This window comes from Artemia sp. Qi Xiang Cuo, chromosome 4 (assembly GCF_049724085.1).
Source record: "Artemia sp. Qi Xiang Cuo chromosome 4, ASM4972408v1, whole genome shotgun sequence".
In the NCBI taxonomy this organism is placed as follows: Eukaryota; Metazoa; Arthropoda; class Branchiopoda; order Anostraca; family Artemiidae; genus Artemia; species Artemia sp. Qi Xiang Cuo.
In genome coordinates, this window is record NC_142797.1 from 69,845,022 (window position 1) to 69,869,406 (window position 24,385).

Consider the following 24,385-nt stretch of genomic DNA (forward strand, 5'->3'; position numbering starts at 1 on the left):
GGTAGATAGTTTGAAGTCTAAGATGGAAAATCAGGATAAACTCGTAAATGATTTATTTGCCCAAGTTACATTATTTAAAAATCAGTCTCTTGTGTTGCAGTATACGGAAAGAAAAAACAACTTATTGTTCTGGAATGTGAGGACTGATTCATTTTCAGATGCGAAAAATACCATTAAAAGAGTGCTGAATGAGGGATGGAAATGGAAGTGAAGGATATTCCACCATTTTCAGTGATACAAGAAGCGAGTAACTTTATCAAAATCAAAGTTACTGATTATAAGGACCGATACGGCATAATGAAAAAATGCAAAGAAATTAAGAGGAAAGGACTTGCAGTTTGGAAAACCAGTTTTATTAGTGATGATGTTAGTAGAGAGGTGTGCCAAATTAGCAAGGGATTGGTGATGAAAAGAAAATATTTGATGGAGAGATGTGTTGAGTGCTGGATACCACCCGTGGTACCGCCGGTTCTTTCTATTAAATCTGCAGGTAACGTTGAAAAGGTTGAATGGTTCAAAGCGTTAATAATGTAAACAGTGATTTTGAGCTAGTTTTTTATAGTGTTTGGAATTTTATTTAGAGGTTATATGAAAAGTCATTAATTATAAAGGTTATTAAATTTTGAATTGCTTATAAATGAAGTTGTGAGCCATATTAAGCCCACTGAGTTTTTATTTTGGGAATTGATATGCGTATACATATCGACCGGTTTGTTTATTTGTTTTGTTTTATTTTTGTTTTTATGTTTATTTTATTAGGATAGTTAATACGTGCTCGTATGTTGTAAGATGTAGAAGTTATTTGGGGAAAATATGGTTCTCAAGTCCTCCTTTGACTTTCTCTTGCTCATATTTGATTTTTGATAATGGTTAATTTAACTAGTAAGTTGAGGGAACTTAAAAGGAGCCCGCTGGATGTGTGTTGATTGATAGATGGTGTTCTGCATTGGGACTATGATGTAAATGAGAATGTTGGATGTTTGGATTCCCGGTATGCTTTTTTGTGTGAGATGTGTGATTGGAAGAATTTGAGAGAAATGAAAGTATACAACATGAACTGTCAAGCTATAAACAGATCATATGAGTTCCTTGATGAGCTATGTCTTGAGCCGATGAGCCGCATATCCTGGCCCTCACGGAAACTTGGCTTAAGGATTATAATTCTACTTTATTAGAAATAGAAGGTTATAATATGTATGCAAAATAGGGTACTACACCAACGTGGTGGTTTAGCTGAATATGTAAAAAGTGGTTTTAGTGTATAGATTAGGTTGGATTTAGTGGTTAATTATGAAATGAAATTTGAGTCTATAGTTCTTGATGTGAGTAATGCAAATAATAAGTTTATAGTTGTAGTAATTTATAGACCTCATTCAGGTAATGTTGAGGAGTTTATCGAACTGATTGATGAATTTTTGGGAAAGTTGCCAAGTTCAAGAATGCCATGTTTTATATGTGGGGATTTAAATATTAATTTAAACATGGTTGATAGAAATAGTAAGGTAAAACATTTTGTTAACACAATGCTAAGTTTTGGTTTTTATCCTGCAATTAACATATGCACACGAGTGACAGAAACTTCAGAGTCCATAATTGATAGTATTTTTGTAAATATCAATTATTTATGCCCTACAGTAGTTATTAATAGTGTATCTGACCATTTCGGGGTTGCAATATCTGTACCTGGAATATTTGGTCCAAACCCAAGAACAAAAGGTTGCCAAAGATGCCTTATGTGGATTTCAATCTGCTTTTGAAGTTTAAGCGGAAGCTTAAAAGTACAGATTTTGAGTTTCTTCAGGATACTGCAGGTATTGATACCAAATTTGGTAAATGGTATGAAAAAATAAAATTACAATTTCAAGAGTGTTTGGAGTTTAAAGCGACAAAGCAAAGATATAAGTTGCCAATTAAACATTGGATTACAAAAGGATTACTAACATCGATGGAAAACAGACAAATGATGTACAGAAAGTGTGTAAATCAAGGTTCAGCATCATTCTAATAAAAAACATTATAAATAATTTAATAGAAATTTAAAAAGTATTTCAAGAAAAGCAAAAATAGATTTCTATTCAAAGATATCTAAAGATTCTGAAGGAAGCCTGGCTAAAACTTGGCAACTGATTAAGTCAGTAATAAGCCCAAATAGTGAACCATTAACTCATAGTAATTTACCGTGGGAGTCAGATAGTGGTGTAGCCAATAACTTGTGTACCCACTTTTCAGAAGTAGGGCTAAAAATATTGACATCTGTAGAATGGATAAATGGTGATGGTACATAATAGAATTTTCTTCCTGAAGCAAGTGATACAACCATTTATCTTCAACCAGTGACACCGCGTGAACTTGAGGATATTTTAAAATGTATGAAAAAATCGGCAGCTGGAATGGACTTTATAACCTTTCAAATAGTTAAAAAAATTTACCCAATTACATATAGTCATCTGTTGTACCTTTTTAATCAATGTTTTGAATTTCGAGTATGCCCTAATTGCTTGAAAAGTGCTTTGGTTATTCTTCTGTATAAAGGAGGTGATAAGGAAGGTATGAACAACTACCGTCCGATATCTCTACTCGTTTTAAAATTCGTTTTAAAAGTCTGAAATTGATTGCTTTATTTCTTGAAGGAAGGACGCAAGGAGTACGGCTGGGAACAGTCCTGTCAGAAGAGATGGTAGTAAAGTGCGGTGTGCCACAGTGATTTGTGTTTGGTCCCCTATTATTTCTTGCGTACATTAATGATCTAAATGGATGCCTCAAACCACTGTCAACTTCAAGGTACAATGATGGCCCGGTGCGAGCAATACTTCCAAGTTTTGCTGATGATACCCAGTTTACAATGGCTGCGAAAAAAGAATCGGATTTGAAAAATGGCATGAAACAAGGAATAGTGATAATCGAGAGGTGGATGCGTGTGAACAAACTGCTTGTTAATCAAAAGAAAACAATGTTCATGTTATATGACAGAACTGCTAATTACGATCCATGGATTGAAGAAATTGAGTTAGTAAATGGAAGTATAAAACTAACTAGTATTGTAAGTTATCTTGGTTCAGGCGTTGCTGGATAAAATATTAGCAGAGCGGAAAAGTTTATCTGTCTCAATAATTTCCCTTCAAGATGAAGTTAGGCAAATATCAGCTGAAAATGCGAATCTACGAGAGGAATCTAAAATGCTTCGAAATGATCTAGAGCAAGAAAAATTGCGGAACAACGATTTGGAGAGTAAGATTTTGGACATCGAAGTGAGAGAAAGAAAGTTGAATTTGATTGTTCATGGTCTGCCTTCTGAAAAGCATAATCAATCAGTGACTAGCAACGTAAAGTCTCTTCTTTCTGACAAATTGCAAGTTACCGAGGACATTTCTCTTACCAAGTGTTATCGCCTTGCGAGAAATAGCAGTTCAAACATCACTAGTAGGAAAACTAGTGTTCGACCGGCCCCTGTGTTTATATCGCCAGACACAGATCATAGCATTCAGGCAATTCTCAGTGAGGTGAATAAGTTGAAGGGTAGTGGAATTCGCATTTGCACTGATCTCCCACCAAAGCTAAATTTCCTACGGAATGATCTATTATCCAAGGGAAAGGACATGCGTGATTCGGGTTTGGTTCATCTTACGCGTATTAAACAAAAAGGGAGTAAATTATGGCTCGAGTGTAAAAAGTCTCCGTCTTCACAGTGGGTTAAGATTGACTAGTTACGGTGATTAATAATGACATTCGTTTGGTGAGATTATTTTTATTACTTTATGTAATGTTTCGCTGTTCATAGGATCTATTATTTTTATGTCTTGTGAGGTTTTTTGCCCGTCTGTAGACTTATTATAAGTTTATTATCTGTCTTTTTTGTGTGTTTCTATTATTTTTATTTCTTGTGAGGTTTTTTGTCCCTCTGTAGCTTATTATAAGTTTATTTTCTGTCTTTTTTGTGTTTCTATTTATATGAAGTAATTGAGTACAATAATTTTTTTGTATCCGCATTTAATGTTAAAATGGATAAGTTCAGTTTCTTTCTCTTGTTTCTATTTATTTTCAAGCAGTTTCTTTTTCTTTCATCATTATTTTCGAGTTCTCGCTGATTCAGTTGTTTTTGCTACGTTAAGACTCAGACGGTGTGCATTTTGCGAAAATTTCTGCTAGTCCTGATTATAATTCTGATTATTTACATTGGATGATAACTGCATTTGGGATAGACTGAGAGACCTAGAGTCTAACCCTTTTGACTTTTCCATTTTCCAGAGCCATGATAAATTTTTTGGAAATGAGATAAATGATGGTGGGGTAATTAATTTTCCAAAATGTAGATATAAATTACCTTCCGAGGTTTCTGATCTTCCCAGTACCGGGGTTGTGAGAACAGGATTTTTAAATTGTAGAGGTTTTTTAGTTCACAGGATGATCTTGTCGATGTAGTTCATAAGCTATCTTGTCATGTCGTTGGATTCTGTAAGACTTTTCTCATAGACACGGCTCCTCATATTGCTTTTCCTGGATATCAATTTACTTTCAAAAACCGACTGACAAGGCGCCGAGGTGGTTTGGCAGTATTAGTTAAAGATGGTATCTCTTTTCGACGCCTTGTAAATCTAGAAGGTTCTCATGAGGAAATGCTTTTTGAAGTAATGGTAACTGAAATTAGTCTTGGAAAAAAAGATATAGTTTTTTGCGTAGTATACCGACCTCCTTCTCTAATCAAGTCTTTCCTCTCTAAAATCTATGATATTTTGCACCAATCTCATTTTCAAAATAAAGATGTTATCATCTCTGGATATTTCAACATTGACCTTCTAGAGGCTTCAAATGAAGCTTCTGTTGATTTATTGTCTTCTTGCTTTTCTGCATATCTGCTTCCTACTTGCCTGATACCTACAAGAATTTCGCCTAGTTCTGCTTCTCTCATTGATAATAGTTTTACATCTTTACAAATTAAAGCAAATTTTGCTGTTTTAACTGATATATCGGATCATTTCCTGCTGGTTTCAGATTTAGCTTTTACTTATAAAATACCGCAGGTAAGTAGGGAACGTCAAGTACGGTTTATAAATAAAATAACATTAAAGCACCAGAATGAAAGCCTTGGTCTGTTGGATTGGCAGGATGTAATATCCATGGAGGATACAGATGTGGCAACTGATACTTTCCTAAGAAATTTCAATTGCTGCCTTTATTCTAGTTGCCCATTTGTTACGAAGAAAATGTGCAGAGAAAAATTTCCTATAAGGCCGTGGATAACGTCTGGAATTTTGATATCTGTTAATAAAAAAACCCAGTTATTTAAAAAGAAGTTAAAGAATCCAACTGATTATATTATTAAAAATTTTAAAATCTTCATAAATAAATTAACCGCACTGATACGATTGTCGAAACATAGGTATTATAAAGAGTCTTTCGAAGAAGCTCAAAATTCTCCTCGCAAAACGTGGTCTTTAATTAATTCTATTATTAAAAAAAAAGGAATTCTAAGTTGCCTGAAGTTATTAGTTTAGAAGATGGATCGACGACTAACAAATTGGAGAAAGTGACTGATGTTTTGAATACTTATTTCGCTAGTATAGGAGAGAAAATTGTTTCATCAGTAATGAACCAGTTTGATTCACGCAGTAATAAACATTTTTCTTCATACCTTCCATCTCCTCAAAGTAATTCAATTTTTCTTATGCCTATTTCTCGGTCTGAAATAACAAAAATAGTGTGTGATATAAATCCAGGTAATTCAGCGGGAATTGACGGGTCTAGTTCTATAATTGTTAATGAAATATTGTCTGCAGTAATTTTGCCATTACAGCATATAATTAATCTTTCATTTAAAAATGGAGTTTTCCCGTCTGCTTTTAAAGAAGCGAGGATAATTCCGCTTCACAAAGGTGACTCTCCTGAAAACCCATCAAATTACCGCCCTATTTCTATTTTGTCAGCATTTTCTAAAATATTTGAGAAGGCAATTTATAAGAGGATCTATGATTTTCTTAAATCGTTTAATTTTTTCACAAATTCCCAGTTTGGTTTTAGGTCTGGACACAATACTGAGCAGGCTATCATTGCTCTCATCCAATATATTCATGAATGCTTAGATAGAGGCGAAATTCCAGCAACAATATACTTGGATTTTAAAAAAGCATTCGATACAATATCCCATTGTATTCTTTTTCGTAAATTGGATAATTGTGGTGTACGCGGACCGGCGTTGGATCTAGTTAAATATTATCTTGATAAGAGAAAGCAACGAATAGATGGAGGTAATTTTCTCTCCTCGCCTGTTCCTCAGTCCTCCATGGTTGGGGTGCCTCAGGGGTCTGTCCTAGGTCCTCTGCTTTTTCTAGTTTATATAAATGATTTTCACCGCGCTTTGGCAATCCCATGTCTCAGCAAACATTTTGCTGATGATACGGCTGTTTCAATTTCTGAGAGGAATGACGAGGAGTTGGAGGCAAAACTTGATACTGCATTTTCTAATGTTCTTGAATGGTGTTCTGCAAATTTTATTACTTTGAATTTATCAAAAACTAATTTCATAATTTACGGCAGGAAGTCAAATATATGCCCTCGTATTACCCGAGTTACTTCTTCAAAGTATCTATTATCAATATCTCGGGCGAATGTGATAAAGTACCTTGGACTTATGATTGATGAAAGCTTATCTTTTAAAACACACATTCAAAATATACGCTTAAAGATTTCAAGGTATGTTGGTTTAATGCGGAGGTTGAAGCATTATTTGCCCTACTCTGCTTTACGAAGCATTTATTTTGCTCTGATTCAGTCTAATATTACTTATTGTTCTCTAGTATATTTATCTACATTTAAAAGCCATATTAAACCAACACAGATTTTACAAAATAAAGCAGTAAGAATCCTCAAACTTTTTATTTCATCCCCTGTTTCACTTCCAAATAAGTCTTCTACAGCATCCTTATATACTTATTTAGATATACTTCCAGTTTCTCAACAATTTACTTTTGGAGCAATTATTTTCAAATTTAATTATGACATTAAGAAATTACCGCCATATTACCTCAATCAAAGTTTGTTCTCCCGATCACAAGATTTACATCGTTATAACACGCGACAAAAAAAAGAGTATCTACATTGACAAGTATAGTACTGAGAGATCTAAATTCGCCCCGTTTGTGTCAATAGCCCGGTGCTGGGATGCTCACAAGGATTTTATTGATAAATTTTCTTCCATCCATTTAATAAAAAGGAATCTTAAATTTCATTTAGTTCAGGATTATTTTTAATTAAGTGTCTTTTTAATATGATTAAGTTATTTGTTTGGATTTTTGTTCTATGTGAATGTGGGCCTCTCGGCTATCTTTTAGTATGAATTTATATTTAATAATATTGATCTCTCTTTTTTTTATATATATATATTTATATTTATATTTGGATCCTGGGCTAGCTGCTACTTTCATATTATTTTTGTATTATTGTATCTTTGCCGTCGTAATTATCTTTGTATTGTAGCGTAAAATTTTTTATTGTATCTTTGTCTAGGCCTAGTTTTTCGAGCTTGTCTCCCCATGGGCCTATGTCAATTATATACATGTATATGTTAATAATAAAATGATTGAACTTGAACTTGAACTTGGTGTAATTGTAGATGAATGCCTAAGTTTTAAAGATCATGTTGCATTTATAAGTACTAAATTAGCCAAAAATGTTGGAACTCTGCGGTAGCTGAAAAATTTGTTTCCCAAAAAGGTTATTAGAATGTTGTATTTTTCTCTTATTCATCCAAATTTGTTGTATTGTGTTACAGTTTGGTCGTCGACGTTCACTAGCCATTTGTATCCGCTCCGTGTGTTACAAAATAAAGCTGTAAGAGTTTTGACCAATGACTTGTCCCAGAATTCGGTAAGATCGAGGTATTACCAATTAAAAATTTTATCATTTTTTGGTTTGGTTAAATTTTACGTAAATTTGTTTATGTATAGTTTTTTTTTTCTAATTTGTTACCTGCATGTTTTTCGGAACTTTATAATGAAAGGGAACATAGTCATGAAACTAGAAATGTTGAATTAGTTAAAACGCTGGTTCCAGTGACTACCAGATCTAAATTTTCTATTAGGTATATTGGTCCTGAAGTATGGAATAGGCTTCCGGCGGAAATAAAAAGTAAGAAGGCCCTTGAGGAATTTCGTGCTTCTTTGCGATGTATTTGTTTTAAACAGTATTGTAGACATGAATTAAGTGATTGATCTGGGAGTGAGTATATGCTTGTGAGTGTCAAAACAGAAATTTATTTGTGTTTTGATTGAGGTGATTGTCGGTATATGAAAGGAATCATTGAGTATGAGCGTGGGATTCCTTTAAGTTCCCTGTAAATAAAAATTAATTATGTTTAGAATGTTGATTCATTATTTAGTAGGGGTGGGGGAGGTGATGAGGAGTCAGAGAGTTTTATTTCCTTGTGGAAGCGCATTAGTGTATAAGTAGATGAAGTGTCCTTTTTTGGGGGGTCATCCCAAACAAGCTAATATGCGTCGAAACCTATTTTGATATTGTTATTATTATATGGACCTCTCACTGTTTTTCCTAGCCGAAACTACAAATGGGAACAGCACTGCAGGGTGACCTTAAAGAGTTGAACTCGAAGAACGTATAGCCTAATAAAGAACATAGCATTTGCACTGGTTTTTGGTTAATATATAACTGTTCTGAGTTTGGTCTTCTTTGGTGGGCTTTTCGGGCTGAAAAACCTCTTCCTAGGTAATTTATCTATTGTGGGTTGCCTACCCGCAGTAACACAATATTTTTAAGCATGGATATATATAGAGTAGGAGGTAATAGGTTTGAGATTATCTGTGCAGGATTTCAATTCTTGTCAACAGAAGAGCATTGCCAAATGCTGAAAATCATTTTGTGGCGAGGATAGGTCTAGGATTGCACAAAGTCTCCATTCAACTGGAGGTCAGAGGGACTTCTTGCTCTCCGGTTCTAAGTCGGTTAAAGTGCTTCCATGTAGATTTAAGAAGATGTGTTGGTCCCCGTTCTGCACAGATTCTGAGATCATTGCTTTTCCTGTGGCCAAAATATTGTCAATGATTTAAAGAACATGGAAAGTGCAGCTTCGACTGTTACGACCTTACAAAATAGCTATCGTAGTTACATTTTGACTGACAAATTCAGATGCTTACAATTGGACTTCTTAGAGGTTTCAGAAACTCATATCACAGGAGTAGGAAATGTGAAATTAGGTGATATAGAGTTTGCTCACTTAGGCAGGAAGAAAGGGGAGCATAGGGAGTGGGGCTCAATATGAATCAAGTAGCGATTAAGTCTTGTTTAACGAAGGTATTAGTAATAAAATGCTAGTCTCTCATTTTTGACTAAAAAAAACAGAGTATCAGTCATAGCAGTATCTAAAACTGTAGAACTAACTGATGGAGATACTTGTGTTTCAGATGAATTTTACTTAAAGCTATAGGAACAAATAGACACGGTCCCAGGTGGAAATATGATATTTTTATTAGGAGATTTTAACGCCCAGATTGGTAGGGATAGATGCCATCCGAGTCTAGGTAATTTTGGTGCGGTAAATTGTTTACAGACATGCTGATATGAACTAAGGAGGTGTAGGTGTGAAGTTGACGCCATGAATAAAATTGCCAAAGATCTGGAAAATGCAGCCAGACGGCATAATAGTTAAATATTGTACTGACATATTAATAAATTGAGAAGGAACATTCGATCCAGATTTGTTCACGCTAAAGATAGGAACGGGGTCACAATTAGTAATAAGGAAAAAGTTAAAGAGAGATGGGTAAAACAATTTGAGAATGTGCTAAACGGTAAAAATGTTACAGGAAAATATATGGAGAAGAACAAAAAGTTTGTGACACTTTGAATGGAAAGTAAAACCATTTCTGAACAAGAATTAGTAGCAGTACTAAAAGAATTAACAAATGAAGTCCTAGGTGCTGATAATTTGGTAAATAAATTTTCTTTAATATGGTGGTTGTAAGATTAGAGATATGTAACTGAAGATTATGAATATGATTTTTGAAAAACGGAAGGAACCTAGTGATTTTAAAAAACCTTTAGCTAAACTCCTCCATAAGAAAGGTGATAATAGTGAGTGTGGTATTATAGAGGTATTGGCCTTGTATCTGTAGGTAGAAAATTATTTTTTATAATGATACTTTTTAAGGCTTAAAGATGCTGTAGATAAAGTTTTGAGAGACGAACAGCGTGAAAACACGAACATTACGCTGCTAATCTAAGCATCCTTAATAAAAGTGTTATCAAATTAATGGACTTTTAGAGTTTTCGCAAGTTCGGGAGGCTAGGAATAAATGAAGATGAAAAAGTGATGTTGGGTATCAATAAAATAGATCAAGTGGACAGCTTCACTTATCTTGGTAATATTATTAGTAACGATGCTCAGTGCTGGGAAGATGATAAAAGTAGAATAGCCGAGGTGCAGAATATTGTTTCACAATTTAAAAAAGTTTGGAAGAATAGAAAGATGAGTCTGCCAACCAAGATTAGAATATTGGAAGCTAGACCGATAACAGTGGTCAAGTATGGTTCTGAAGCATGAGTGTTCTAAAAAATAGTGGAAGATTTCCTATGTGTTTTCGAGAGACATTACCTGCGGATTGTTTAGGGTGATTTTTTACAGGTGCAGATGACTGGCCGTATCTCAAACAGTAGGTTGCACCAAAAGTGTGGTTCAATCCCACTTTCTAGGGCTATAATGAGAGAAAGGTTGAGATGACTAGGGCAGGTTCTGTGGATGATGGATGACATATTGTCAACGATTATCTTTTTCAGCCAACATTCTAGGGCCAAAAAAAAACAGGTCGTCCCCGATTGGGGTGGGAGGATGTCGTAAGGACGGATAAAAGTGAAACAGGAAATTCTTGAGAAGGTGTACAGAGGGAAGCTTTAAATAGATTAGGATTTGGCCAGAGGCGACTTGGTGCTGCAATGAGTTAGTAGAAGTAGTAGCATATCCTAGACCAATAATTACAGCAGCATCAACACCTTTCATAGGAGCCTCAAGAAAAACTTTCTTTAATAACTCTTGGTGCATTCTCTAGGTCATCTTTAAGAAAAAAAGGTTTTTATAAAGTGATTAAGCAAAACTATGTTGGATTTCTTAGTACTGACACTTGAGTACAATTTTAGTCCAGTACTTTATGCATATGCTTAACTACTTTTTGGAGTACTTGGCTCATCCTTGGATGCATTTTTAGTTTACTTTTTGTGTGACTTTGGGGCGTGAATTTCAGTTAGCCGGGATAGAGAACAATTTTAAATATTTTAGGTGATTATTTCTAGTTTGGATTTAAATCTAATTGAGCGTAAGAACACAGCAAAAAAATTGATTAGTTTTTGCAAAATGGTACATTGGATAAGGGAGAAGGGGGAGGGGTAAATAATTCTATATGAATTTAAGTTATATTGACAAATAATTATTACGAGACATCCAAAAGAAGTTACATGGGAATAAAAACTATACAAAACATAAGAAATAAGGAACTACGTGAAGACCATGCCAGTCTCAGACCCAGGTATCAGGCAGCCAGTCCCAAGTCTGGTAAAGGGGAAGGGTTTGGCTGTGGGCCTGCAACCCACAACCGGGACCTTGAGGATATTCATTGGGGGCAATTGAAATACCAACTGAAACATCAAGATTGAGCCTCGGATTGAACCCCTTAATGATGACAACACCAGCATACCAAAGGACACGATTTATGAAAGCGAATAATAACTTGAAGTTTGGTTTTCGTAATTAACGAACGATGTCTCAACCATCCAAAACAGAGCAAGTACAAAGAGTGATGACAGAATACCACCTAGACCTCCTAGCATTGTCAAAAGTGCGGTGGACTGGCTCAGGAATAAAAAAGCTTGTTGCTGACCATACCATCATATACAGCGGTCCAACAGATAAACATGAAGCCGGAGTTGCCATGATGATGCCAAAGCAGACCCACAAGTCCATCCAAAAATGAAGTCCTGTATCACCGAGAATATTAACTGAAAGGTTCTATGGAACACATGCTAAACTGTCAGTCTCTGTATGCTACGCCCCTATAAATGAAGCCACTGATGAAGAAAGAGACAAGTTCTATAGATCACTTGAAGCCGTAGCCAAAGATATACCAAGACATGACGTTGTTTGCTTCCTTGGAGACTTCAACGCTAAAGTAGGAAATGACCGATCCTTCAACCCACTAGTTCTTGGCCAACATGGTCTGGGTCAACAAAATGAAAATGGAGAGCTTCTAATTAATTTTGCCCTAATGAATGACCTTGTAGTTGGTGTTTCTCTGTTTCCTCAAAGAGACGCGCATAAGTACTCTTGGACATCGCCAGATGGAATGACCAAAAATCAGATTGATCACTGCCTTATAAGCAGAAAATGGCGATCGAGTCTACAAGATGCTGGGGCCTATAGAGGAGCTGACAGATCAGATCATAACCTTATGATATCCAAACTCTGTCTAAATTAAAGAAGATTTGCAACAAAGGACAGTCCCAAAACCTGTTTTTGACTCTGAGAAACTCCAGGAAAAGACATTAAAACAGGCTTTTACAATGGAGCTATACAATAGTTTGAAGCTCAATCCATACCAGAGTAAGCCTAATGCGAAATAGTATGGGAAGTCATGAAGGAATGCTACCAAGAAATAGCTAAATCAACATAACTAATCTCAAGAAAAAAGATGAGAATGTCTGTCCTCCAGCAACAAGTCCCTGATCGTCTTGTTTTCCAAAACGAGCAGTATAGAGCTCTTGACAAAGCTGTCAAGAAAAGTGCCCTTACTGATAAGCGAAACTTTCTAGAGGGTAAAGCAATGGAGACAGAAGAAGCAGCAAAAAGAGGAGACCCAAGAACTTTACAGAATCACCAATGATATCATAGGGAAACGTCCGACAAATAGAGACGGCCCTGTCGGAGATCCATCGGGGTTGTTGGTGACAGAACAGAGTGCAGTCAATGAACTATGGGCTAATCATTTCGAAAGTTTACTAAGTAGATCCACCCCAAAAGAGCCCCCTGACATTCCAGAGATTCCCATCTTCTTCCTGACTACCAGCACAGATCCACTTTCTGCCAGTGAGATACTAGAAGCAGCAAAGAAACTGAAAAATGGAAAATCTCCAGGACTGGACTGCATTTCTGCAGAGATGATAAAGGCATCAATATCATCACGTATCACCCTTTGGTCTTTACTCTTCACTTGGATTTGGACAACGACCAAGGTTCCATCAGACTGGAAGCGCAGCACACTCATCAGGATATTCAAAAAAGGAGACGCTACCGAACCGGGCAACTGGCGGGGTATAAGTTTAATTTCAATACCTTGGAAGATCCTCTCACATATTATCCTACAGAGGATCCGAACACAACTTGATCTGCACCTCCGAGACGAACAGTATGGATTCCGGCCAAATCGCTCATGTGCAGGCCTTATATTCACGCTTAGACTTCTTACTGAAGAAAGCAGGGAGTGCCGTTTGAAGATTTATATGATTATATGTGGATTTCGTGAAAGCCTTTGACTCCGAAGATCGTGAAAGCCTGTGGAAGATTCTAATCCACTATGGAAGCCCTGAAAAATAGAGACGATTATTACCACCATGTATGAGGATGGTGAATGTTGCGTCAAGACACCAGAGGGCCAAACTCGTTTCTTCCGGATTTTGTCAGGATTAAAACAGGGATGTGTTCTATCACGATTCCTTTTTGTAATAATGGTTGATTACATACTGCGGAACACAGAGACAGAAGGCATCAGATTGAGCTCTGAAGGCCAGGTCAATGATATTGACTTTGCAGACGACTTAACAGTGCTTGAGTCAAGCAAAAAGCAGCTTCAAGAATTACTTGACGAGGTAACGGTAAAGGCAAACCATCTTGGCCTATGTGTGAATGCTGAGAAAACCAAATGCATGGTGACTAGTGACTCTCCTCTGTCCATTAAATGTGGCGACCAAAATATTGAGCAAGTTGTCCAGTTCAGATATCTGGGAAATATCATTGAGAACACCGGCTCGATAGTGAAAGAGATACTCATCAGAATAGCACAGGCAAATGGCGCCTTCAACAAACTACGTCAAGTATGGAGATTTTCATATCCAGATATTTTCAGATTTTCTCTGCGCCTAAAGCTACGCCTTTTCAACAGCAATGTTGTGCCAATACTACTCTACGCAGTAAAAACATGGCACCTGAATCAAGAACAAGAGAGAAGAGTCCTGGATTTTGAAAACTCGTGTCTTCGTAGAATATTGAGCATCCATTGGTCAAAGAAGGCGGCAAACCAGTGCATCCGTGAAATGACGTAATAACCTCTAATAACCGACATCATCAGAGTAAGAAGGTGGAGATATTTGGGCCATGTCCTACGTATGGATGACCATAGACTCCGAAAAGCCGCATTACACTGGGAACCACCAGGAACTCGCAGCCGGGAAAGACCCAGAAACACACTGCGCCGGACCTACCAAAGAGATCTACGAAACCTGCATACCTCCGTTCTACCAGAGTGGGAGGACATCACTGCAGCAGCAAACATGAGGGAAGAGTTGCGGCTCTTCCTTGATGTCCTGGTAGCCTCAGGAGGCAAAGACGGATCTAAGATCTAATATAATTAGTAACATAAAAAACTACTAAATTTTGTGTTGAGGAGAGACATGTGAGCAAAGGCACCGGTTACATATTCTTGTGGTATGATTCTCTGTGTTTCGGTTGTTCCAATTTTATTGATTATATTTTTGATTACTTTTTAGTAAAGTAATAATAGAACTTTTTGTAACTTCCTTCCACTCGTCACAATTGGGGGTTCGGGTCCTTTGCCCTCTCTTCACCCGGATTGGGCCCAGATATTTGTCCATCAAAGACGAGGTATTTTTGAATTTATTTTTCAGCCAAGTTTCTATTGATTTTTATGGTTAAAGGCTATTCTCATGGTTTCAAGATAATTTTTAGAGTGAATTAATGGTTCTAGCTTAAAAAACAGGCTTATTTGGTGCATGTCTTTGAAAAATCCCAAATAGAGGCTGAAGAGAGAAAAACAGGGGTAGTGGAAGGCTAATTCCCCCTTAGTAGTGCAAACTTATATCAGGTTCACTATTGCCAAATTTCAGAAATACTTTGATATCATTCTAACTGGTTTTTATAAAAAGACAAGATCAAGCAAATAAAACACAACAAAACCCTTACTCTCACGCCTACGTCAACGTATTTGACGTTATAAAATTCTTAAACGTTTAGCAAAAACTGTTAGCTAAGCCATTCTCAAATGGAGAATCAGGATGGCAATGTATGCTTGATCCAACTTCGGCCCTCCTTAAATATTTACCCTGCTGCTCTTCTCTTTAGGAAGAGCTCATCAAAGGATTTGGTGATTAATGCTGAAATATTAAAAAAACAATAATACAACTTTACGGCGTGACAACGACGGTAAGTAAATGGACTTTGGAACTTGCATAATATTTTAATACGAAGTGGAAAATATAAGAAAATATAAATATAAGGAAAATATAAGGAAAATATAAGTGGAAGGTAGTTTTTTTTAATGAGTAAATACTACAGCGATTGGTAATGGGGAAATCCAAGCCACTTTTTTTCGGAATATAGTAGTTCATTTTTGTCAGAATCATCTAGTGTAATCGTAAGCCTGTAGCTAAATCCATTTACACGTATTGACTATTAAATGGGCTTCTTTTGGGATTTGTCAGTTTTGAACTCACTGAGAGTACTGAACATCAACAGCCACATAAATAACTGTTATACATTACCATGTAGTCGTATTGTATAGATAGTAACAGTAATTACAATATTTTAGGCCACCATGTGGTTAGTAAGAGGGCCGGTTAAAACTTGTTAGTTTCATTCAGTGTAATCGTAAACCTCGAAGTAAGTCCATTTCAACGTCTTGACTAGTAAATGGGCCTCTTTTAGGAATGGTCAGTTTTGAACTATAAATGAGAGTACTGAATATCAATAGCCACATTAATAGCTGTTATATATTGCTATATATTCGGATTAAATAGTTAGTAACCTTAATTATGTTAATGAAAACAACCATGTAGTTAGTACGAGGGCCGTTTCTTATCAGCATCACAAGTAGAAAGTACAAACTTGTGGACACTCAGTTTGCCAGATTTGATTTATCTGAGAGTGACGATTTGTAAACTGAATTAAAATGAGATAAGAAACAGGTTTACAATTGTATTCAAAGATGAACAGATAATATGCAAGAAGTTGTTAGTAATACTCTAATGACATACGGATAAAAAAACACCAATTAATAGAAAATACAGTTGGTATACTTTGGAAAATTATGAAGGTAAGGCATAAACAGAGGTCTAGAGTAAACTGTGACCCATCCCCACCAAGGTATAGAAATTTTTACGACATTTTCTATTAATTTATTAAGTTTTTATGCTTGTTTCTTGCGTATTTTTTTTCAAATTCACACCCCAACCCCTGGTATTTTGGAGTAAAAAGTGTTATATTTGGATGTTGTTTAACTGCAACCTGGAGAGATTACTTGATTTTACTATAGTGTAGAGAAAACTGCTGTAAAGCAGCACATCTGTAAAAGCAACATTTCCCAAAACACTCCCAACCTTATTTGTTAGATATCATGTTAATGGAATAATGCTTTCCAGGAATTTTGTTAAGGGGGGGGGGGGTAAAAAAGTAGCAATTGCCTTAGCCACCATGGCTCGGCGCATCCATTCACACCGGTTTCAAAATTACAAGTTGTGCTACGAATGACCCATTGACTGCAATATATTAGTGAATATCAAGGTTTCTGAGTTAAAATATTTGTTTACATATCTTTCTGTTATTTGTGTACGAGTCGCACAAAATTTTGGAAGGAAGGGGTTCTAACCAGGTAGCCTCCCCTCCTCCAAGATAAGGCCCTGTGCTTGATTTTCACTTTATTAAAAGAGATTGTTAGTCGTTCATCAACTACAAAAAAAGAAAGTGCCAATCAGGATTATCAACGGAAAGCAAAGCTCACAATTAGAAAGGACTAAGGTTTTTGCATACCTTGTTTTTTTTTGGCAAAACAGATTTATTAATCTTAGAATAGGCAAAATATCAGTAAAAAATATGGTATTTCATTATAGGACTTTAATGACCAGATTGGTATTATAGGCAGCGAAATAGCGCTGGCTTGGTAAAGAGGGAGTTGGGAAAAATGTATCATTTTGTGTTTGTTTGTTTTAGACCAGGGCACTTCGCATAGAAGGCGGTGTCATAGAATCTTCGAAAGGGGCTCATTCGATTGGAAATTGAAAGTTCTAGGGCTCTTTTTAATAGCCAAAAGTGATTGGAAGGCAACCAGCCCCTCACTCCCATCCCCCCAAGTACATCCAATCAAAATTTTGAGATAACAATTTTTTCAGCGCAGTCGAGAGATCCAGTAATTGGGACATTGAAGATGACACCCGTCCACAACCCTCAGGGCAAGGTTTGTAAGTTATGCCAGGGGGCATATAAGGTTTTCATGCAAAGGGCGGTCATAGATACTTCAGAGGGGCTCATTGTATTGAAAATCTGAAGTTCTAGTATCCTATTTAAGACTCAAAGTGACCGGGAGCAACTAGCCCTCCCCCCTTACGGATTATTTTTCCTAAATACCTCCGGTAGCTTGTCCGAAGATCACATAACAAGGTCTTTAGGGTTAGCACCCCCCTTACAACCCAAGGGTTGTGAATTATGCCCCGGGGCTATATAAGGTTTTCATGGAAGGGGTGGTTGTTTGAACTTTAGGGAAGGCTCATTTGATTAGAAACTTTAAGTTCTAGTTCCCTTTTAAGAGTAAAAAGTGATGGAGGGCAACTAGCCTCCTTCTCTGACACCCTCTTTTCCCCAAACACATCTGATCAAAATTATGAGACAACCATTTTGTCCACAACATTCCGAAGAGCATACAACAGTGCCTTCAGAGTGAGATAACCCTCCAGAGCCCAAAGGTAAGGGATGCAAGTTATGCCCCAGGGCATATTAGGTTTTAGGTTTTCTAAGACGGGTGGTCGTATAAACTTCAGATCGGGCGGGGCTCATTTGATTTGAAGTCGGAAGTTGTAGTGCCCTTTTCAAGAATCAAAAGTGAATGGTAACCCCAAAAGCCCATCATTCCCAAAACACATCCGATCAAAATTTAAAGAGAACTATTTTGTTCAGTATAGTTGAAAGGACAAATAATTCTGTTTTTGACAAAGGCATCCATGTTTGAACCTTAGTTTCCGAAAAAAGAAAGGCATTTAGGTGAACCTTTCAGATAATTTTGAAGGGAGTGTTAAACTAAATCAAAACACGTTATGTGTATACAGATTTTCTAAAGGGAGTAACTCAGTAATGACTGGGTATATTAATTTTGAACTTTCAGGAAATGAAAAGGGAGATGATAAAAAAGGGAATATTTGCATGCTATCATTACTACTACAACTACCACCACTACTACTGCTACTACTGCTACTACTCCTCCTCCTCCTGCTCCTCCTCCTCCTACCACTACTACTAATACTACTACTATTACTACGACTACTACTACTACTACTACTACTACTACTACTACTTCTACTACTACTACTACTACTACTACTAATGCTACTACTACTACTGCTACTGCACTAATCCACTTACAATATTGAGCGAAAATTTGAACAATATCAAAAGACGCTATGTGCATGTACATTGTCAAAACGGCGTATCTCAAAAATTGATTTGAGCATTAAGTTGGAACTTTCAGAGAATGCTAAGGGGGGAAGATCATATGACCAAAAGGCATTATATGCAAGCTACTACTAATATTACTATGACTGCTGCATTTACTGCTACTAATACTACTACTTCAACTACTACCTGTATTGCAACTACTTGTACAGGCAATACGTTAATAGTCTTGCTCCTACTAGTACCACCACTATCATAGGTAGTGCAATGGCACTGCCTAAGTAAAGAGCGATGTGGGTACAGTAAATTATTTATTCGTTTTGGTTTGTTTCTTTGTTCGTACTGAAGGACTTGGTTACGGCGTAGAAACTTCGAAAGAAGCTCATTCGATTGTAAATTGCAAGTTCAAGCGGTCTTTTCAATAGTTGAAAGTGATTGGAGGGCAACAAGCCTCCTCCTACGCCCATCATTTCCACAAATACATACAGTCAAAAGTTTGAGATAGCCATTTTGTTCAGCGTAGTTGAAATTGAAAGGTATAATAATTATGTCTTTGAGGATGACAACCTCCCTACAGCCCTCACGGCAAAGGCTGTAAATTATACCCAGAGGGCATATCATTTTTTGTAGAAAGGATGGTCGCATTAACTTCGGAAGGGGGCTCATTGGATTGAAAATCAGAAGTGTTAGTGTCCTTTTTAAGAGTCAGATTGTTCGGAGGGAAACTAGCCCCCTCCCTCTTATTTTCATTAAAAACAGCTGATAGATATTTTGGGATAGTTATTGGTTCAAAATTGGTCCAAAGATCACAGGTAGCGCAATATCACTACCTAAGCAAAGGGTTATATTGGCACAATGCAATATTTTATTTCAGACCATGGCACTTAGTATTGATCGTATTGAAGGAGTTGCCGTAGTAACTTTAAAAGGGACTGAACCTATTGGATATTCAAAGTTCTAGTGTCCTTTTCAATTGTATAAGGTAATTTTTAAGCAGCCAGTCCCACCCATGTCTTTTATTTCCCCAAACACATCCAATCAAAATTTTGAGGTGGCCATTTCGTTAAGCATATTTGAAAGGTCCAGTAATTAGGTCTTTAGGCATGACAACCCCCAACGGCCCTAAGGGCGAGGGATATAAGCTATACGAGTTGCCCATTCTCAACATTTAAGGTTCTTATGGAAATCCGAAGTCCTAATGTTCTTTTTAAGAGTCAAAACTAATAGGAAGGCAAAAAGCCCCCACCCAGGTATTCTTTTCCAAAATAGTCTAAAGATCATATAACAAAGTCTTCGGGGTGTATATTTCCAAAATGCATCCGATAGAAAATTTTAGATAGCTGTTTGTTCCAATACAGTCCAATGATAAAAGGCTTCTGGGGTTAACATGACCTTCCTGAGTCTTGGGGAAAGTGTTGTAAGTTATATCCGTGGGGCATATAAGGTTCTAATGGAAGGGGTGGTTGCCTGAACTTTAGAGGAGGCTCATTTGACTGGACATTTCAAGTGCTAGTTCCCTTTTAAGAGTCAAGTCGAAAGTGACTGAAGGGCAACAAGCCCCCCTCCGACGCCCATCATTTCCCCAAATTAACCCAGTAAAAATTTGAGATATCCATTTTCTTCAGCGTAGTTGGAAGTTAAGTAATTATGTCTCTGAGGATTACAACTCTCCCTCCCCACGTCCCTCAGGGCAAGGGTTGTAAGTTATGCCCCGGAGGCATATAAGGTTCTGATGGAAACGATGGTCTTATTAACTTTGGAGGGGGCTCATTAGATTTGAAATCAGAAGTTTTAGTGCCTTTTTTAAGAGTCAGAGTGATCGAAGGGCTACTAGACCCCCCCCTCGCGTCCTATTTTTCTCAAATACATCCAATAGAAATTTTGGAATATGCTTCTGCTCAAAAATAGTCCAATGATCACATGCAGCGCAATAGAGCTACCTAAGTAAAGAGGGAGGTCGGCACAAAGTATTTTTTTTTAGATCAAGGCACTTCGTATAGATCATATTGAAGGACTTGCCATTGACTTTCAAAATCCATTTGAAATTGAAAGTTCCAGTGTCCTTTTTGATAGTCAAAAGTGACTTAAGGGAAACCAGCCATCCCTAAGTCCATCATTTCCCCAAATTCATCCAATCAAAATTTTAAGACCCATTTTGTTAATGAAATTTGAAAGATCCAGTAATTATGTCTCTGGGGATCAAAACATCTCCCTGCCCTCTCCACGGCTCTCAGGGCAAGGGCTATAAGCTATACTAGTTGCCCAATGCTAATTTTAAGGTTTTTATGGAAAGGGTTGTCGTATAGACTTTGGATGTAGCTCCTTCAATTGGAAATCAAAAGTTCTAGTGTTCTTCTTGATAGTCAAAAGTGATAGGAGGGCAAATAGCCTTCCCACCATTTTCATTTCTCCAAATGCATCCGATAGAAATTTAGAGATAGCCATTTTGTTTGAAATAGTCTAAAGATCCCATAACAAGGCCTTTGGGGGTGATAGAAACCCTGAGAACCTGGGGGCAAGGATTCTAAGTTATACCCCAAAGGCATACAATATTTACATAGAAGGGGTGGTGGTATAAACTTTATAAAAGGTTCATTTAATTGAAATTGCCAGTTTTGTTCCCTTTTATGCTCCCAGGACACCTCGCCCCCTCCCTGATGCCCTTTTTTCCCCAAATGTATTGAATCAAAAATGTGGGATAGCCATTTTGTTTAGAACAGTCCAAAGAACATATAGCAAAGCCTTCAGGGTTGATATAGCCTATCTACCAAAGCCATGGGGGAAGGGTTTCTGAAATAGGTGGCCGTATAAGCTTTGGATAGGACTTATTTAATTGGAAATTGTAAGTCATAGTACTCTTTTTAAGAGTCAATTGTGGGAAACAAGCACCTTCCCAGCCCCTTCTTAATAGTTGAAAATGACTGGAGGGAAACCAGCCCCCCCAAAGCCTATCATTTCCACAAACACATTCAATAGAAATTTTGAGATAACCATTTGTTAAAAAAGAGTCCAAAGATCACATAACAAGGCCTTTGGGTTTTACACAGCTCGCCAAAGTCTGGGGGCAAAGGTTGTAAGTTATGCCCCGGGGGGATATAAGGTTTATTATGGAAGGGCTAGCCCTTTGAACTTCAGAGGAGGCTCATTTGATTGAAAATGTATAGTTAAAGTTCCCTTTTAAGAGTCTTAAGTGATGGAGGGAAACTAGCCCCCCCCAATCCCTGATATCCACTTTTCCCCAAACGCATCTGATCGAAATTGTGAATAGCCATTTTGTTCACAATAGTCCAAAGAGTATATAACAATGCCTTCAGGACGGCTATAACCTCCAGAGCCCAGGGGCAAGGGTTGTAAGTTATGCACCGGGGCATGTAATGTTTTTATGGAGCGGCTGGTTGTAAAAACTTCGGATCGGATGGGGCTTATTTGACTGAAATTTTGAATTTGTATTACCTTTTTTCAGCATTGTTGAAACATCTATTAATTTTGTCCTTAAGATAAGTCCTCAAGGTAAGAGCTATAAGTTAGGCAATTTGTTCATTGTTTACATACAGTATATGCTATTGAAAAAGGTATACATGTTTAAACTTTACTTTCCAAAAAGACGAGGGGCATTCAGTTGAATGTTTAAGAAAATGTTGAGGGGATTGTTGAACTAAATCAAGACACGTTATGTGTATACGAATTCTCAAAAGGGCGTAAGTCAGAAATAACTGAGTATATTAGTTTTGGACTTTCTGGAAATGATAAACAAGATGACCAGAAAGGCAATATTTACATGCTACTACAGCTACCACCACTACTACTGCTACCATTACTACTACCACACTACTCCCCTTACAATATTGAGTGTAAATTTGAACTAAATCAAAAGAGGCTATGCGCAAGTACATTGTTAAAAGAGCGCATGTTAAGAATTGGTTTGGGTATTAAGTTGAAACTTTCTGAGAAGGCTTAAAGGGGAAGATCATTTGACCAAAAGGTAATATGTGCACACTACTGCTAATACTACCACCTCTGCTACATTTACTGCTACTACTAGTACTACTACTACTACGACCACTTCTTCAAATTCTACTTCTTTTGCAACTACTCGTAAGGCTAAGAGCATTGAGAGTAAAATTTCAAGAGGTATATGAAAATTCAGGCAATCAAAATGACATATCAGCAATTTCATATCAATTTCAAATTGTTAAAGTTAAAACTTCTAGGACTTTATGAGAAAGATGGTGTACTTACCAAAAGGCAATACGTTAATAGTATTGCTTTTACTAGTACTACCGCTATTACTACAACTATGACTACTATTAGAACTATGCCTAAGGGTATGAAGGTGGAATTTTCAAGGAATTTTGAGGGGGGAAAATGAACTGAATTACAACGTGCTACCTGAACGCTGGTTGTCAAAATGGTGTAACAGTTGTGTCTTACGAACAGTCTGGTGTGTGAGGTTGACACTAACAGGGCTTGTTGGGGGGATGATGAACTAACCAAAAGAAAATATTTGAATCCTAATAATACTGCATTTACTCATACTACTACTACTGACATTATTATTGCTACTTTTGATGCTACTACTCCTACTAAAGCTAAGCCTACTACTATCAATTCTACTGCCACTACCATTATTCTATTAAAACTAAGGGTATCAAGGCACAATTTTTGGATATATTGAATTTGTATGGAACTAAGTCAAAACACACTATACCCACACAGGCTGTTAAGGGACGCATCACAAATTCTTCAGGAACAGTTGATGGCATTAAGTTGAAACTTTCAGCGTGTGTTACAGGGAATGTTTAAGAAATCAAAGGGGTTATAATAATAATAATAATAATAATTTATTTATGCCCTCTATACATACATGATGTGCACAGAGGAGTATAGGAAATAAATGAAAAGAAAAAAAACAAAAAAAACACAAAATTAAACTTCTAACGAAAAGGACGACAACAAGTGGCTCATAATACTCAATAACTCATGAATATATAATAAATAGCTCATGATAGCTCATTATTGCATAACACTAAGAACACTCACAAAGCATAACAGTAGAAATGCATCTATTGATTTGAACGGGACCGTCTGCTGCCATCTATAACCAGTCTGACTGTACAAGATCACATGTCTCTTTCCATGTTTCATGGTTATGTTTTGTTGATGGTTATGTTGTTTGATGTTTCTTAGCCTAATGGATACAGACGGGAGTTTACAACATTGCCAGATAAGAGCGAGTCTAACGGGACAGGATCATTGATTCACTAACGGAATTAAAAATGACGTCACTTGATTTCTAGGAAGTATGCGGGACTCTAAAGAAATAGAAACTCAATTTTTATATATGGCTTCTCTGGTCTTTAGGCTTAGCGATGAATTCCGGAATTATTATTTCGAAGCCTTAATAGTGTAACTAGGAAAACTTTAGATAATTTTCAGAAATTCAAACGAGATACAAGACAGATTGAATATATTTAGCGCGGGAATTGTTTCCTGGGAATTTTGAATGTGACAGCTGGGAATTTTAAATGTGACGAAACAAATTAATCGACATTTTAGGGATTATTTGGGCGAAACAAATTAATTGACATTTTGGAAGATGACTTGGGGTGAAACTCTGTGGTCAGTATAATAGAGATGTACACAATATGGGATGTGGACAATATAAAATATTGTTTTTAGCAATTGAGTATGCTAAAAAGTTGAAAGTAATAGAGCCATTGATGT

At 36.7% G+C, this 24,385-nt stretch overlaps 2 protein-coding genes across 2 annotated transcripts in view; one reads left to right on the forward strand and one right to left on the reverse strand.

Moving 5' to 3' along the window:
• LOC148953374 (xylosyltransferase Oxt-like) overlaps nt 1-24,385 on the reverse strand; it is a 287,249-nt gene that overhangs the window by 89,841 nt on the left and 173,023 nt on the right. The window lies entirely within an intron of this gene.
• The window catches only part of LOC148953376 (uncharacterized), a 90,722-nt gene continuing 82,496 nt past the window's right edge, over nt 16,160-24,385 (forward strand). The window contains exon 1 of the mRNA XM_089087318.1: nt 16,160-16,316. Within this exon, the coding sequence (XP_088943444.1) occupies nt 16,311-16,316 (6 nt within the window). The 5' untranslated portion in view covers nt 16,160-16,310. The remainder of the gene's footprint in view (nt 16,317-24,385) is intronic.